This window comes from Silurus aristotelis, assembly GCF_946808225.1.
Source record: "Silurus aristotelis genome assembly, chromosome: 21".
Lineage (NCBI taxonomy): Eukaryota > Metazoa > Chordata > Actinopteri > Siluriformes > Siluridae > Silurus > Silurus aristotelis.
In genome coordinates, this window is record NC_139594.1 from 14,356,195 (window position 1) to 14,370,886 (window position 14,692).

General features: G+C 38.2%; 2 protein-coding genes across 3 annotated transcripts in view; both read right to left on the minus strand.

The window, feature by feature from the left end:
* LOC310716403 (antigen WC1.1-like) overlaps positions 1–14,692 on the minus strand; it is a 149,595-nt gene that overhangs the window by 27,655 nt on the left and 107,248 nt on the right. The window lies entirely within an intron of this gene.
* Positions 1–14,692, minus strand: part of nudcd1 (NudC domain containing 1) — a 30,623-nt gene that overhangs the window by 1,441 nt on the left and 14,490 nt on the right. For both annotated transcript variants that reach the window (XR_014530567.1, XM_083523656.1), the window contains exons 6-9: positions 12,252–12,459; positions 10,880–11,024; positions 8,643–8,768; positions 2,606–2,765 (exon numbers count right to left, since the gene is read on the minus strand). Coding sequence is in view for 1 of the 2 variants with exons in the window: in XM_083523656.1 (XP_083379782.1) it covers positions 2,606–2,765; positions 8,643–8,768; positions 10,880–11,024; positions 12,252–12,459 (639 nt within the window). In the remaining variant the exon portion in view is untranslated. The remainder of the gene's footprint in view (positions 1–2,605; positions 2,766–8,642; positions 8,769–10,879; positions 11,025–12,251; positions 12,460–14,692) is intronic.

Here is a 14,692-nt window from a genome sequence, read left to right on the forward strand (position 1 = left end):
AAGGCAGCTAAAAATACACATCAGGAAATTATGCCTACAATTGGAGCTCGATTTGCAGAGCGTAACCATGGTCATTCTCTGCAAGTCGATGCTTAAAATAATTACTGTCATTAACATAATAACTGTATGATGCTTAGGTATAATAAGAGAATTCTCTTTCCCATCCTCGAGGCTGGTATTTATGACAGGCAGAAAGACAAGAGGCATCAAAAGTGGTCTTGCCATAGCCTATAATTTTATCACCATGCCACTCTATACATGCTTTACTTTTAGAGTAGAAGTTTGTAGCTCCTACGGTTGTTGAATATGAAGAATAAAGAAACTGTAGCACAAACAATAAAAAAAAAAAACACAAACAAGACAGCATATTAGCATGAGACAATATTTTAAAACCATGTTCCTGTACAAACGCTCTTGTTCTCAGAAGCTGTCCTAAAGAAAATTTCTACAGAGTTCACAGAATACATATAGAAGTTAAGAGGCATTTTAAGGTGCAAAAGCAAGTTCATTTTTTCAAGTGCTTCATTCTCGTCTCAGGAACACCAAGTGCCTAAAGGGAATAGACTGGATGCCAGACTCTCACACAAACATCACTAGGTTCAATGTAGGTGCATCCAGTTCACCTTGGGAGGTTTCTGGAAGTTTTTAAGTTTCTGGGAGGTTTTTTTGGATCCGAGAGAAACCCCCAATTGCGCACAAGAAAACAGGCACAGAAACCTCACAGGACAGGAAGCAGATCTCGAGAACCCTGGAGTGACGATGCTACAATTCTTCCTGCTGTTTCACTACACCAAACCAAGTTATTGCAGAAGATTAGAATCTTCAATACACACAAGAATTTGAAAACATCTATAGCATATTTGGGCAGATTTCATTTTCATTTCCAATATAAATGTTTCCAATGCCTTTTGGAAAAATTTTGAGTCTTTTTTTCATTCTCTTGAAGGTCTGGAAAAAAGTTCAGTAGACAAATGTGTCTAATTTTAAGAGTTTTTTGCTGTAACAGAAAAACTTATGTAAGATGGAAAACAGGAGAAAAGATGTTATCAGACTGCCTCACAACCACAGTCACGCATGGAGGTGGAAGCTTAATGATTACGGTTGTTTTGAAGCAGGGAACGTTTCAGTGTGAAATAACTACTGAAACAACATGACAACTATTCCATACTTCAACACCATGCGATTCCGTCTGGACTGCGATTCACTGCTTCCAACTTCACCATACCGTAAGAAAATGACCCGCAGCATACGTCCAAGCATACGTAAGCACTATATAGAGAGCAAACAGTGGGCTGGAATGTTATCCATCATGGAATGGCCTGCCCAGTCATCACACATAAATCTTATTGAACTGCTCTGGGATAAAGTGGACCACAAGTTTAGGAAGAAATATCCAACTAGTCAAGAACACCTATTGCAGGTTTTACTAGAGGCATGGCAAAGTATTTCTGCTGAATGTCTAGAGAAATAAAATGTCCGTATGCAAAGAGTGTGTAAAGCTGTTATTCATAATAAATAGAGGCTTTTCAATAAAAATAAAGTGTAACATCTGTATATTTATATATTTGTATGGTAAAAGTTTTTGACAGACTATATAGGCTGTACATGTAGCAGAAGAGATTTGCTGATGTCTTTAATGAGTTTATGAGATGTAGACTACTCAGAATGAGATAAAAATAGGATCTATTAATGAGGTTGGCATGCAACGTCTCACAGACGGGTCCATGCTGGATGTAGAAAAGTGGCAGCTTTTACTGTTCCACAACCCACAAGAACTGCAAATCCTGCAATGAGGACAACTTAACACACACACTGTACAAACATAATTATTTTGACACCTGACTTTTCCAGCTGTATGTGGTTCTATATATACACATATATAACATTATGGCCACATGCCTAATATTGTGTTGGTCCCCCTTTTGCTCCCAAAACAGTCCTGACACATCAAGCATTACCAGCTGTGGTAGCTTGTTTGTTGGATCCCAGCCTTCGCTCCCCACGTGCAACAATGAGCTTTTGCCGCCCGTGACCCTGTCGCCGGTTCACCACTGTTCTTTTCTTGGACCACTTTTGAAAGATGCTGACCACTGCAGTTCGGGAACATTGCACGAGAGCTGCAGTTTTGGAGATGCTCTGACCGAGTCGTCTAGCCATCACAATGTGGTCCTTGCCAAACTCACTCTAATCCTTACACTTGCCCATTTTTCCTGCTTTTAACACATCAACTTTGAGGACAAAATGTTTACTTGCTGCCTAATATATATTAAATAATATGTATTAAATGGTGTATATACTGAGTTGGTCTGGTTTGTCTTATTCCTGGTTCTCTCGTGTAAATCAGTGTTGTTTTATTGATCCTAGAGGAAACATTGTTTTATTTCACTGTGTACTACATTTGGTTGAAATGTTAATAAAACAGCTTGACCTTACTAGACTTATGAAGAAAAAAGGCTAGAATAGAGGGTCGGGGGCAGATACAAATGCTGTTCTGTTCTGTATTTAAAATGTTAGTAACCCAGTGGCGTACTCACCATTTGAAACATTAAGACCAGGAAAGCAGAAAATAGAGAGGGAGAAGAAAGAAAGTTCCATAGGGACTTACCCAGTGCATTGAAGGTGGCAGTATGTTCCCACAAAGCATCAGGCTGCTCGGGACGCGGCTGCCACAGCAAGGCGTCGACATCGTGGCGCAGACAGAAAGCCGGCATTTCTGATGGATTTATGTCTACTGTGAAAAGGTACTGGTGACTACCAAGGTTCACCTAACGAGACAAAGGATTTTAGAGTCATTTCAAAATGTACATCTAATGTAAAAATCATCCAGATCATAAGGTTTCTTAGATTTAGATTTATGTATCAGTCATGTTTATAGTAAACTACATTTCTCTGTTGAAAACTTTATACTGTACTAAAGACCTATAAAATGATAGGATGGATGTACATACAAGTGATGGATAGTTTGGAGAAAAACATTTGTGTCCACAACGTCATTTGTGACCAGACAATAAGATTATGATTTTTGAACCGTCCACATTTTGGCCCGTTTGCTGTTTCCTGTTGTAGCTCAGCAGTTAGATGTTGGATTTCTGTAAGCTTCCACTGCATGTGTATACAAATGTTAAGATGCAAAGTTTTTTTTTCTTTTTAACATGTCACATAGCATACAGTGAAGATCCGTCTGCATATCCCAGCAATGTTGGGATACAGTTGTAAGAATTACAATCTGCCTCAACGCTATATCAATTCAGCTCATTCACAAAACAGCTTAAATTTGATAAAAAGTAGTTATGTAGTTTGATAAAGAATTTCAGTTGTATCAATCTTTATATCTTTCTTTCGGCTTCTCCCGTTAGGGGTCGCCACAGCTGATCATCCGCATGTTTAATTTGGCACGTTTTTACGCTGGATGCCCTTCCTAACGCAACCCTCCCCAATTTATCCGGGCTTGGGACCGGCACTAAGAGTGGCTGGGGTTGGTTCCCTGACCGGGGATTGAACCCGGGCCGCAGCAGTGAGAGCGCCGAATCCTAACCACTAGACCACCAGGGACCTAGTTGTATCAATATTAATCGTAGTCTTAATTTAATCAGTCTGGGAGAGGTAGCAAGCCATCAAGGACTATCTCTAACCAAAAGGTGTCTGAGACCATGATTATTATTTAACAATTCCCTATCCTGACCTGCTGGAGCGCCAGCACCAGCAGAGGTGTAAGGAACAGTGACCCCCAGTTCTTTACTCATTTCCTACACTTAATTTACATTTAGAAGCTAATTCCTGTCTACACTTTGAAGAGAAGAACAATATTAAATATCTTAGCAGAGTTTGCTGGGGGTTCTTTCTGACTCCGATGAACCCAAAGTGCTTTATGTATTTTGTCACTGCTACACTGTTTTAAACTTCTTCATTACGATCATCGTTGTCCTCACATAGAGCAATGTAGTTCTAAATGATGCCAATTTAGTTAAAACAAAACAAAACGTACATAAATCACTGATGAAATGAAATGTAGTTGTGGCAGAGGTTCTATTTTGCATCGTGAAAAAAAATACGTTGCACTTAAAGCAAGAACAGAAGGGCAGCTTTAGATGTGGGAGTGGATGCGAGTGGCTCTTCTAAAAGCCAGTATCCATCGTGTCTGACTTCTTTAAAAAAAAATACAAAACATTTAACACCAACAAAAACCCATCTCTACACAAATAAAGAGCTTAGATCATTATTTCCAAAGGTTCATTATAACACCTTTCAACTTCTCCTTATTAAAAGGAGTTATGAAGCAGCACCGTTATAATCCTCCTGCCACTAATTTCCTTCATAACCAGAGATTGTTCTGCCATAGATAATTAGCCAACCACTCCACTAGATGCTCATTAAAACAAATAGGACGGGTCTTGATTAACACACACACACACACACACACACACACACACACACACACACACACACACACACACACACACACACACACACACACACACACACGCAAGCAGCATTTAATGAAACATCCATTACCTTTATGAAAAAGCAGGCAGGGAACTTTTTAATTTTAAAATAAAAAAAATTTACGCTAAATGTCAAGCCTTTTACCCAACTAGGAGCTGTCTCAGCTCCACTCAAGAGGCCAGGTGTGAGTCATAAAGGTGACGTTCTCGAGACAAGTTCAAATAAAGAATGCAGAAACCTTTCGGTTCTGTTCCTGCACTCAGATGAGAGACACAAAAAACGCAATCGCAAGCTCAGGGAAAAGCCCCAAGGGCGGATTTCCTGTTGCCACTATAGATGGCATTAAAGCTTAATATGTGAGCGAGGGCACTCATGAAAAGGTCAGCATGTCTCCATCATGCATCAAAGCGTGAATTTAGTAGGCCGGAGAGATGTTACGGTGCAAAGGAAAGCGAAGGTGCATTACAAAATGCGCATTAGGAAAATACAGGTGGAAAAAAAGACTTTGATGTACATTGTTGCGCAAAATGACCTCAAATGCATCTAATTAATAGTTACTACTGATCTATGTTTAATTTAATTCATAAACAATGCTACGGTGTAATGCATGTTGATTTCCCCACTTTCCACAACTCAAGGTATTTAATTCCTTCTATACCACAGCAAAATGACTATGACTACATTCTCAATCCCATTTGAGGTTTTGCATATTACTCAGAAAAGATCCCGTCCACCACCCTGGAAGACTTGCCAGAAAAATTCCAGTTCAGAGTAGATCTGACTGTTACACAGAGACACTACAGTCTCCTGAATCAAAAGTTCAATGAACTCCCCTTACATAAAAACCTATTTTTATCATTGAGTTTGTAGACAGGCTGTAACTATGGTATGCTACTACAGAAACAGTAACATTAAAACTTGCATAGCGGAAACCTGCGATTCGCCTCGAAAATACTGTCGGAGGCTGTTATGGCAAGCAATGGTTTTTTTTTGACCAATCAGATTTGAGAATTGAGAAAGTTGCAGCTTGAAAGTGCTAGAATTTCATTCGTCACAATAACCTTTTTAGATGTATTTTATCATACCCTGAAAAAAAAAAAAGTCAAAAAAACTTCATGTTACCTAAAACTTTCTCACCCTGAGTCACTTAAGTGTAATCCTGAAAACACTCAAAGCTCCTTAATTGGGGGAGGTGGTGGCTCAGTGATTAAGGCTCTGGGTTACTGATCAGAAGATGGGAGGTTCAAGCCCCAGTATCACCAAGCTGCCACTTTTGGGGCCCTTGAGCAAGGCCCTTAAAGCTTTGTTCTTCAAGGGTGCTGTTTCATGGCTAACAACGCAGCTTTCTAACATCGCTGGGATACACGAAGAAGGGATTTCACTGTTCTGTAAAATGCATGCGACAAACACCTTTTTTTTCTTTCTTTACTAGCACACAGAGAACACGTAATACAGAGTGCAGTGCCAGGTATGAGTTCAAGTTCAATTGAGCTTTACTGTTACTCCACCATATGTTCAGACATGGAAAAAAAAAAAGGTTTTTCCACAACATTTTTCGTGTTTATGTTTACAAGTACATTATTGTTTATAGTTTTTTTTTTGCACATTGTACTGTATAACACATTATACAGTGGGTATACTCGTCGGCGCTATTTTGTATATCTGTCTCACACTTGTCTTGTATTGTCTGTTTGCACTGTTTGAAATAGGTTGCACACGATGCACTTTCGATGGCTAGCAAAACTTATATTAGTCCTTAGCCCTGTCTTCGGTTATGTAGCTCTATGATGCATGTTGTTTTATGTAGCACCAGGGTTCTGGAGAAACGTTATCTCATCTCTCTGTGTACCGCGTCAGCTATATATGGTTAAAATAACAATAAAAGCTTCTTGACTCTTGACTTGAAAATGTCATACCTCACAGGACCATGGTTCTATGCAAGGTGAGGTAATGAACATGCAAACCAGGGTGTGTTTTCTCAATGATTCACACACAACACAATTAACCCAGCGTGAAAGCTTTGATTGCATATTTCAGTTTTCCACGTGACTTCATTCATGCATTTTTAAAAAGCAGCATGCCTGATAATGGCTTGGGGACTTTCTCTGACTGCACACACATTAATATTACTTAGTTATTCAGAGCATGTATATATTACAGTACATATCTGAAACTGTAGATGATCTTTTTGCGTAGATGAGTCACAGCCGTTAAAAACTCAGAGCACATCTCTGTAAAAGTCAATGCAATTTTTTGTTTACGACAACTATGTGTAGATGAAAAGGGCACCGAAGCATAAAATTGCTATGACGTCCAAGTGACGTGATAGCCGTGGAACGATTTGGAAGAACAATGAAAACCTCTGACATTTAATAATCGCTTTTAGTCACAGAATCATTATAACTAACATTTCCTTAGAATTTGTGAACATACAATTCAAATACTGAAAATGTATCCATGAATTTCCCTCTGAATTTGAATAAAGCAATCTATTTGTCTGTTTGTCCAAACGTGTTCATTAAATGGCCATTGGGGACTGGTTTCATTTCTCTTCTTAATGACGGGACAGCAATTGCGTTCCCTGCACAATGCAAGTGAATCAGCTACAAAAAGCCTAAAAATGTCCCATCAGTGTTGTTAGGGTCTGACCCATATAACCAATAACTTCTGGACTCACTGATGCAGCCTGAAAACCCCCTCCACAAATATATGCAGTTTCCCTAAAATATTCTGGGCGAAAAAATATGAAATACAATGGCATATTGCCACCTTACAGTCACCTACAAGTTTAAACTTGAGCTTGGTTTACAGACTGGGTGGAGTTTTACATGTTCCCTCCATTTCTGCATTGATTTCTTTAGTGTTCTTCTAGTTTTCTACACCTTTGATGCTAAATTCGTTGTAGGCTTGAATAAGTAAATTAATGTTTGTGTGCATGATGCTGTGGATGAGGCGCACAATTGTATAAAATGTCTTTGGATGTCGTAGCATTCAATCATCCCTTGATTTGAACCAAAAGACCCAAACTTGTTCCTGCATGACAATGCCCATGTGCACAAAGCCATCTCCATGGAGATAGTGTACATGGGTTTGAGTGGAAGATCTTGAGTGGCCTGCTATAGAGCTCTGACCTCAACCCTACTGAACACCTTTGGATTAATTGGAACACTGACTGCACCCTAGGCCTCCTCACCTCACCTACATTACACAGTACATGACTTTACTAACACCCTTGTGGCTGAAAGAGCACAAATCTCCACAAGCACACTCCAAGTGGAACATTTTCCAGAAGAGTGGAGCCTATTATAAATGCAAATAGGGACTAAATGTAGAATGGGATGTTCAAAAGGTACATACACATCATATGGTCATGTGTCCACAAATGTTTGTCTATACTATTGTCTATTTACTGTTGCTTTATTATACCTTGATGCTCTGCAGGATTTATAACAAGCAGTAAGAATGTAAGTATGGAGTATCATCCACCAAAACACATGTACAATCTTGTGGTCAGGTGTTCACAAACTTTTATCCATATAGTGTATGTTGATGGTGGATTAGTTCTGCTACACTGCTGTTAAAGTCTGAAGTCTGCCCTGTTAAACATGTTCAACCATGCAGCTGAGGGAACCAGTGACATGTATGAATGGAAGTCATTGAAAAGTAGTCTGAAAGCTCCATTTAGTGTGTCATTAAATTCAAGTAATGCATCAGAATGAGTACTTTACTATAAACTATGATATGAATTCTTTCTGGCACTAGTCACTACGAAAACTTAATCATCCAACAATTAGATCAACTAATCAATAAACATTTAATCAGATTCGAGGACTCAATGGCAAGCGTTTGTTTTCCTACATGAAGTGGTGCTGAATATTACTACTGACCCAGCTTCTTCTCAGTGATGCACTATAATGTAGTGTCCAATTTCTTAACCGAATTTTGCCTTTGTTTGTTGCACACAGGAAAAAACCATCAGTACAACTAATCAAGTGTAACCTTGAGACTACTGGCCCTACTATTATTTGAGATTTGCAATTACAAAGGCACCTCTTGAGACTGTATTCTTTCAGCCACAAAACCAAAATTATTATTTTTTTATCAGATCTTCTTACGGTTAAACCTACAAATCCTACATACAAAGTGCTTAAACATCAGTTTATTGATCAAATCTATGTTAAATCCATGTCCTGACTTACCACATGTGTGGGCTTCAAACTGACACTATCCAACCTCATTAATGTCGAACTGTCGTCAGGAAATCCATCGCAGTCTTCCAGTTCCTGCGCGTTACACGGAGGCTTTTCTTTCTCCGGGTTAGCGTTCTAAGTAAAACAATGGAATATACTGTAAGAAAGAAGAATAATGGCATATATACTGTATCTACCGTATTTTCCGGACTATAAGCCGCTACTTTTTTCCCACGCTTTGAACCCCGCGGCTTAAACAATGAAGCAGCTAATTTATGGATTTTTCCTGGGTTTTTCTCGGTTTCACAAACTTCATGCCCAAAAACTGGGCCCCATAACATTAGACCAATGACATTGCCGAACGGGTTCAGGTGAACCAATGAAACTCTTTATATTAAATCAGATGCGCTCCCACTGAACCGCACCACATCATAAATATGGATGAGGTTCCTCTGACGTTTGACCTGCCGCTCACTCGGACTGTCAACAGGAAATGCGAATCATTCGTCACGCTGAAAACAACCTGCCATGAAAAAACACTTCACCTGTGTTCTGAGCTGCACGGCTTTGGGAGAAAAGATTCACCGATGGTGATTTTTTAATTGTTGTGAAAGGAAGGAGGAAGACAGTGAACAATGACTTTCTTGGTAGGCTACTGTTTAGATACAAGCCGTGTATCAGACACTGTCTTTCATTAAAGCCTGTGTAAAGTTCATTAGTTTCAGCTTATAGACAGGTGCGGCGTATTTATGTTCAAAATAAAAACGTTGTCAAATTCAGTGTGTGCGGCTTATATTTGGATGCGCTTAATAGTCCGGAAATTACGGTATAAAGAAATAAAATGAGGCACACACTATATGGACAAAGGTGATTGGACACCTGTCTTTTCCTGCAATATGCGCTTCATTATTAAACCACAAAATTGTATAGGATGCGTTAGCATTACATTATCCTTTCACTTAAACTAGAAGATCCAAACCTGTTCCAGCATGATCGTGCCTCTGTGACTTCTCCTTTTAGATATGGTTTACATGGGATGGAACAGAAGATCTTAAGTTACTTGCTATAGAGCACTGACCTAAACCTTACTGAACACTTTTGGGATGAATTGGAACACTGACTGCAGCCCAGGCCTCCTCAATCTACATCAGTACATGACTTCACTGATGTCTTTATGGCTGAACAAGCACAAATCTCCACAAGCACACTCCAAAATGTATCCAAAATGTAACTTGTAAGTTATAATGTAAGTTATTATAACAGCTAATAAATGTAGAATGATATGTTCAAAAATCACATTATCTTATGCTCAGATGCCCACAAACCTTTGCCCATATAGTGTATATGCAAATGATTAATAAGCAGCAAGTGAAAGTAAAAACGAATGAAATTAAGACACATTAAGACACAATTAAGACACATTTTTTGCATGAGAAAGCTGAGATGAAATTACCGCACATTTTATTTTTTTCACATAATGTTATGTTGCAGCCTTGCTAAAATGCTTTGAATTATATTTTTTTTCTTCCATCAATCTACAACTTCTCATGCACTCAGAAGAGGCTTTCATAAAGTTGCTGCTCCATGAAGAACAGATCAGTGGAGTCTTGCAGTGACTGATGACCTGCAATTTTCTCTCATCTCTACTCATGATCTCTGGACCTCAACCAAAGTGATGAAAATAATCTCTTCGAGATGATTGCTCAGCTCTATCAAGATTCCTGGTTGTTCCAAAAAAAACAATAGTGGCTAAAGATGTTATTGGGAACCTTCAAAGAACTAGCAATGTTTTTGTGCCCTGTCCAGCTCTGTGCCTCGACAAAATCCAGACTCTGAGCTCCGCTCATTTGACATTTTTAGACTTAATGGCTTAGTTTGTTCCCTCCTATATTTGTTTTAGCTGCTAGACCATATGCAAACAGGTGTATCCCATTCCAGATTATGTCCAATCCACTGAATTTGACACTAATCAACTCCAATTCAAGTGAAGAAACATCACAAAGAAGATCCAAAGACGTGGATCTTTACTTTATTTTGTAGTAAATTAATCACTGTTCTAATAAACTTTTATCATCACAAATCAAGTTTCTGTTTTATGAATATGTGGCATGGAGTGAAAAATATTCAAAGTATTTTAACAGCTGAAACAAAACATAATGGAGGGGTCCGAATACACTGTGTGTGTGTGTGTGTGTGTGTGTGTGTGTGTGTGTGTGTGTGTGTGTGTGTGTGTGTGTGTGACAGACCAGTTCTTCAGCAGTGAGGTAAGCAAGTCTCTGATGGACTTGTGCAGCCTGTTCTTTATCCACAATGTACTGTCCTCTCTTATCACCCAGAACCAGCTCGGACCAGAGCGGCCCTTCACTGCGCTTCTGCAGATTTACCTCAAGACTGGACACACACACACACACACACACACACACACACACACACACACACACACACACACACACACACACACACACACAGGCACATAAGGGCACATGCAGCATAATTTCTATTAACTTACACTTCTATGGACTGAAAATGCACACAGCCATCCTGATTATTAGTATGTGTTGTGATCAAGTGTCTTCTGAAGAAAGTTCTGACATACACTGATATGCTTTAAATCATACAATGGGGCTGTTGGATGCTTGATTCTGATTGGTCAGAAAAGTTTATTTTTTTCCCCCATTTTCTCTGACAGCAGATTAAACAGTAGCACAGGTGTAGATTTAAAAATATTAATTTTAAGTGTACTTTTAAATATAAATATGGTGTTCACTGTAAAAAGATGAGTAGCTTTTATTTTTTTAAAGGAGTCTGAGAGCTATGCAGAAGTCAGTAAGTTTCCCAACACAGTAACACTTTCAGTAAAATCTTAGATTGATGCAACACATCAAACAGCATTTATAGCTTATCTTTTTATCTAAAGCATTTATTTTTTTTTTTAATCTAAAGCTCGCCCCATTTACATTTCTCTTAAGTATAGTAAAGGATAGTGTAAATTCAGACCCTCAACCAGGAGAACACCAAGGACCTATTCATCCTAACCTGCTTTATTTACCTAATACTAACAACCTCATCCTGCTTTTTGTGTGTGAACACACACACACACACACACACACACACACACACACACACACACACACACACACTTCAAAATTTTACTTCACTGAAACAATATTCTGTTTCATAATATTGCAAACTATAATCTATTACACTGTAAATGTTTTATTTCACTAAAAACTTTATTTTATCGTAAATTATTACATATTATTATTATTATTATTATTTTATTTTGTTATTGAACATTCTATTTCATTTCACTAAAGCCATATTCTATTCTATTGTAAATTTTATTTCACTGTGATACTTTTCTGTCATTGCAAATTCTATTTATTCCTTCATTCCAATTTTATTCTTTTATTTTTACAAATGTATTTAATTATTTTTTATACTTGGTCAAGAAAATCTTACAGAAAAATAAAATATGTACCATTTCACTGCATGTCGTACTGTGTAGGCTTAAGTATGCAAAACAAAATTTGAATTTAAAACCTAAATGTGGCAGACGTGACACAATTAGCCCAAATGGGTTCAGACACTTGTCATCAGCACCTGAAAATCTCCCACCTTTTATCATCTTTAATAATCCAGACACTGGCCTCGGGGTCCACCGGGGCGAAAAGCTGACCCTGTAACAGAGGTGTGTAGTCTCCCACACCCACACACACACTGTCCACCAACAGCTTGAATCGGATATCGTCTTTCGTCGTGTCCTCGGGTAAACGGATGCACGCTGTGACGTCTTCTTCTGTCTGCTGCCAAAAGTAGATGGGCTCTACAAGCGAACAAAAAGAAAAAAAAAAGCCTGAAAACCAAACACCACAAAAAATGTCCTTTTAATTAAATTCCACTCAGCTTCCTGAACAACAACGGGGTGAATTAGGATAATAAATCAGAAGAAGCGAACAAACAAAAGACTTCATTATCAAGCTTTATCTGGAGGATGCATATTATCCATTGCTGTGCTCTATTGATATTCCTTTATTTTTCAAAAGAATTCTTTTATAATAAAAAAGCACGAGCAAGAGGGGAGAAAAAAAAACAAAAAAAACAATGGACACATCTTTGCATGTTCCTCATTACACACTCAAGCACATATTTCCTTTTCATTTTCATGGCTTCTAAGTGGTTCTGGCAGATCCATGATCTCACATCTGCTTCATTCATTTACAAATCACAAACGCCGCACTCAATGCCACGTAACAATGCGCAGTCATTTTGTACCACGACACAAAAATACAACGGCATCGGTCGGTGCGTCGACATTGTACAGAAATATATATGTCTATATGAGGATTATTTTAAAAGGACAGAGTATAATATTGAGTCCTCTTTTTACAGTACATGCTAGTCATTATTTCCTTTCAGAAAAGTTCGGTTCTTATATTTGCGTCAAAAAAATGGTACGAGATTACAGAAAAAGGAAGCGAGAAAATATATTTAAGAGAAAGAGCCATTGGTTGACTCTCTCTCTCACACACACACACATGTGTGTACAGCCTCGCAATTTCAGACAAAACCATAATACTGAAATTAGAACAATTTTTTCCTGCAGGAAACATGAGGACATGGCTTTCCACAGAAATAGTGAGAGCCTCATTATGCTCTTTTGTTGATGAGCTAGTTAACCAGGGCCTGATCTCTGTCTCAGCTTGAATTCACTGACTAAGAAAGAGGCTAATGCTTTGAAAAGAAAAAAAAAGGGCTCATGCTCTACCTGTACATTAGGCATGTGGGTGTAATGTGTGTGTATGACTGTGTGTGTCCAGAGCAACACAGTACTTCACTCTCAATCTCTTGTTCTCTCTACATGTGCTGTAAATGAGCTTCCCTTCTCCTCTGTGTGTGTGCATATGAAAATAAGAAGTCTTTTGTTACTACTCTGACACAAGTCGCCTAATGCATCTCAGTGGTGTTCTCAGACCCCAAGATCTTTTCACAAAGCTTCCAATAACAAACTCGTGACATGAATTTTGAATGGTCCATTAGCCTCGGCACATCAGAAGAAAATGTTTACATGTTTAAAAGCAGAACACAAAAGCCTGGATTTCAGAGATTTTCAGAGGGTTTCTATTCAGCATCTAGCACGTTCTGGACTGACCAATGGATGATGACGGAAAGTAAAGGGTTATGTCATTGCATTGTAAAGCATTACAGTGTTTCCAGTTCTAAACTGATAATCAAAAGATCGCTATTGTAAGCATGCAGGAATATTATAACCATAATCAGGGTTCTTACATGGTGATGATCCAACAAACATTTACATTGACATGTATTGCATTCAGAACGACTAACGGTAATCGCATTGATTCAACCGAGCAATAAAGGCGTAGCAATGGCAGCTTGGTGTTGTTGGGATTTGAATTCACAACCTTTAAATCAGAAGTCCTGTGTCTTATCCACTGAGCTACGACTTCCCAATTTTACTGTAATGAATTAAAATATCTTTTTTTTCCCCTCTGATGAAAGAACAACAAATTTAAATTGAATGAACATAATAAAAACCACAACTGGCACCAGCCTATAAAACCTTGTTTTTGTCCTTTAAAGAAAATCCAATTTATTCATTTCACTAAAAGCTATCATACATCTTTAGATTAGATTCAGTAAGATTGGAATCGACTTTGTTTTCAAACAGAGGGCAAATCCTAGACTAAAATATAGAAATAAAGTCTGAAAATTTCCAAATGGTAACAGTGTAGAGTAAGTGTGTAGAGAAGGGGTCACCAAACCTTTTTGAAACCGAGAGCTACTTCTTGGCTAACGATTAATGTGAAGGGCTACCAGTTTGATACACACTTCTAAAATAACAAATCTGCTTAATTTACCTTTAATATGTTATTATTAATAATTAATGATATTCATCTATTTCTAGTCATCTATATTTTAATATTGTCATTTTCAAATTCACACCAATGCGAGTGTGATTTAAAAAAGAATAGCAACAAAAAAAAAAATTGATGCAGCTCACTGGTAAGTGGCACTATGGTGAGCTATTTTTTTTTAGA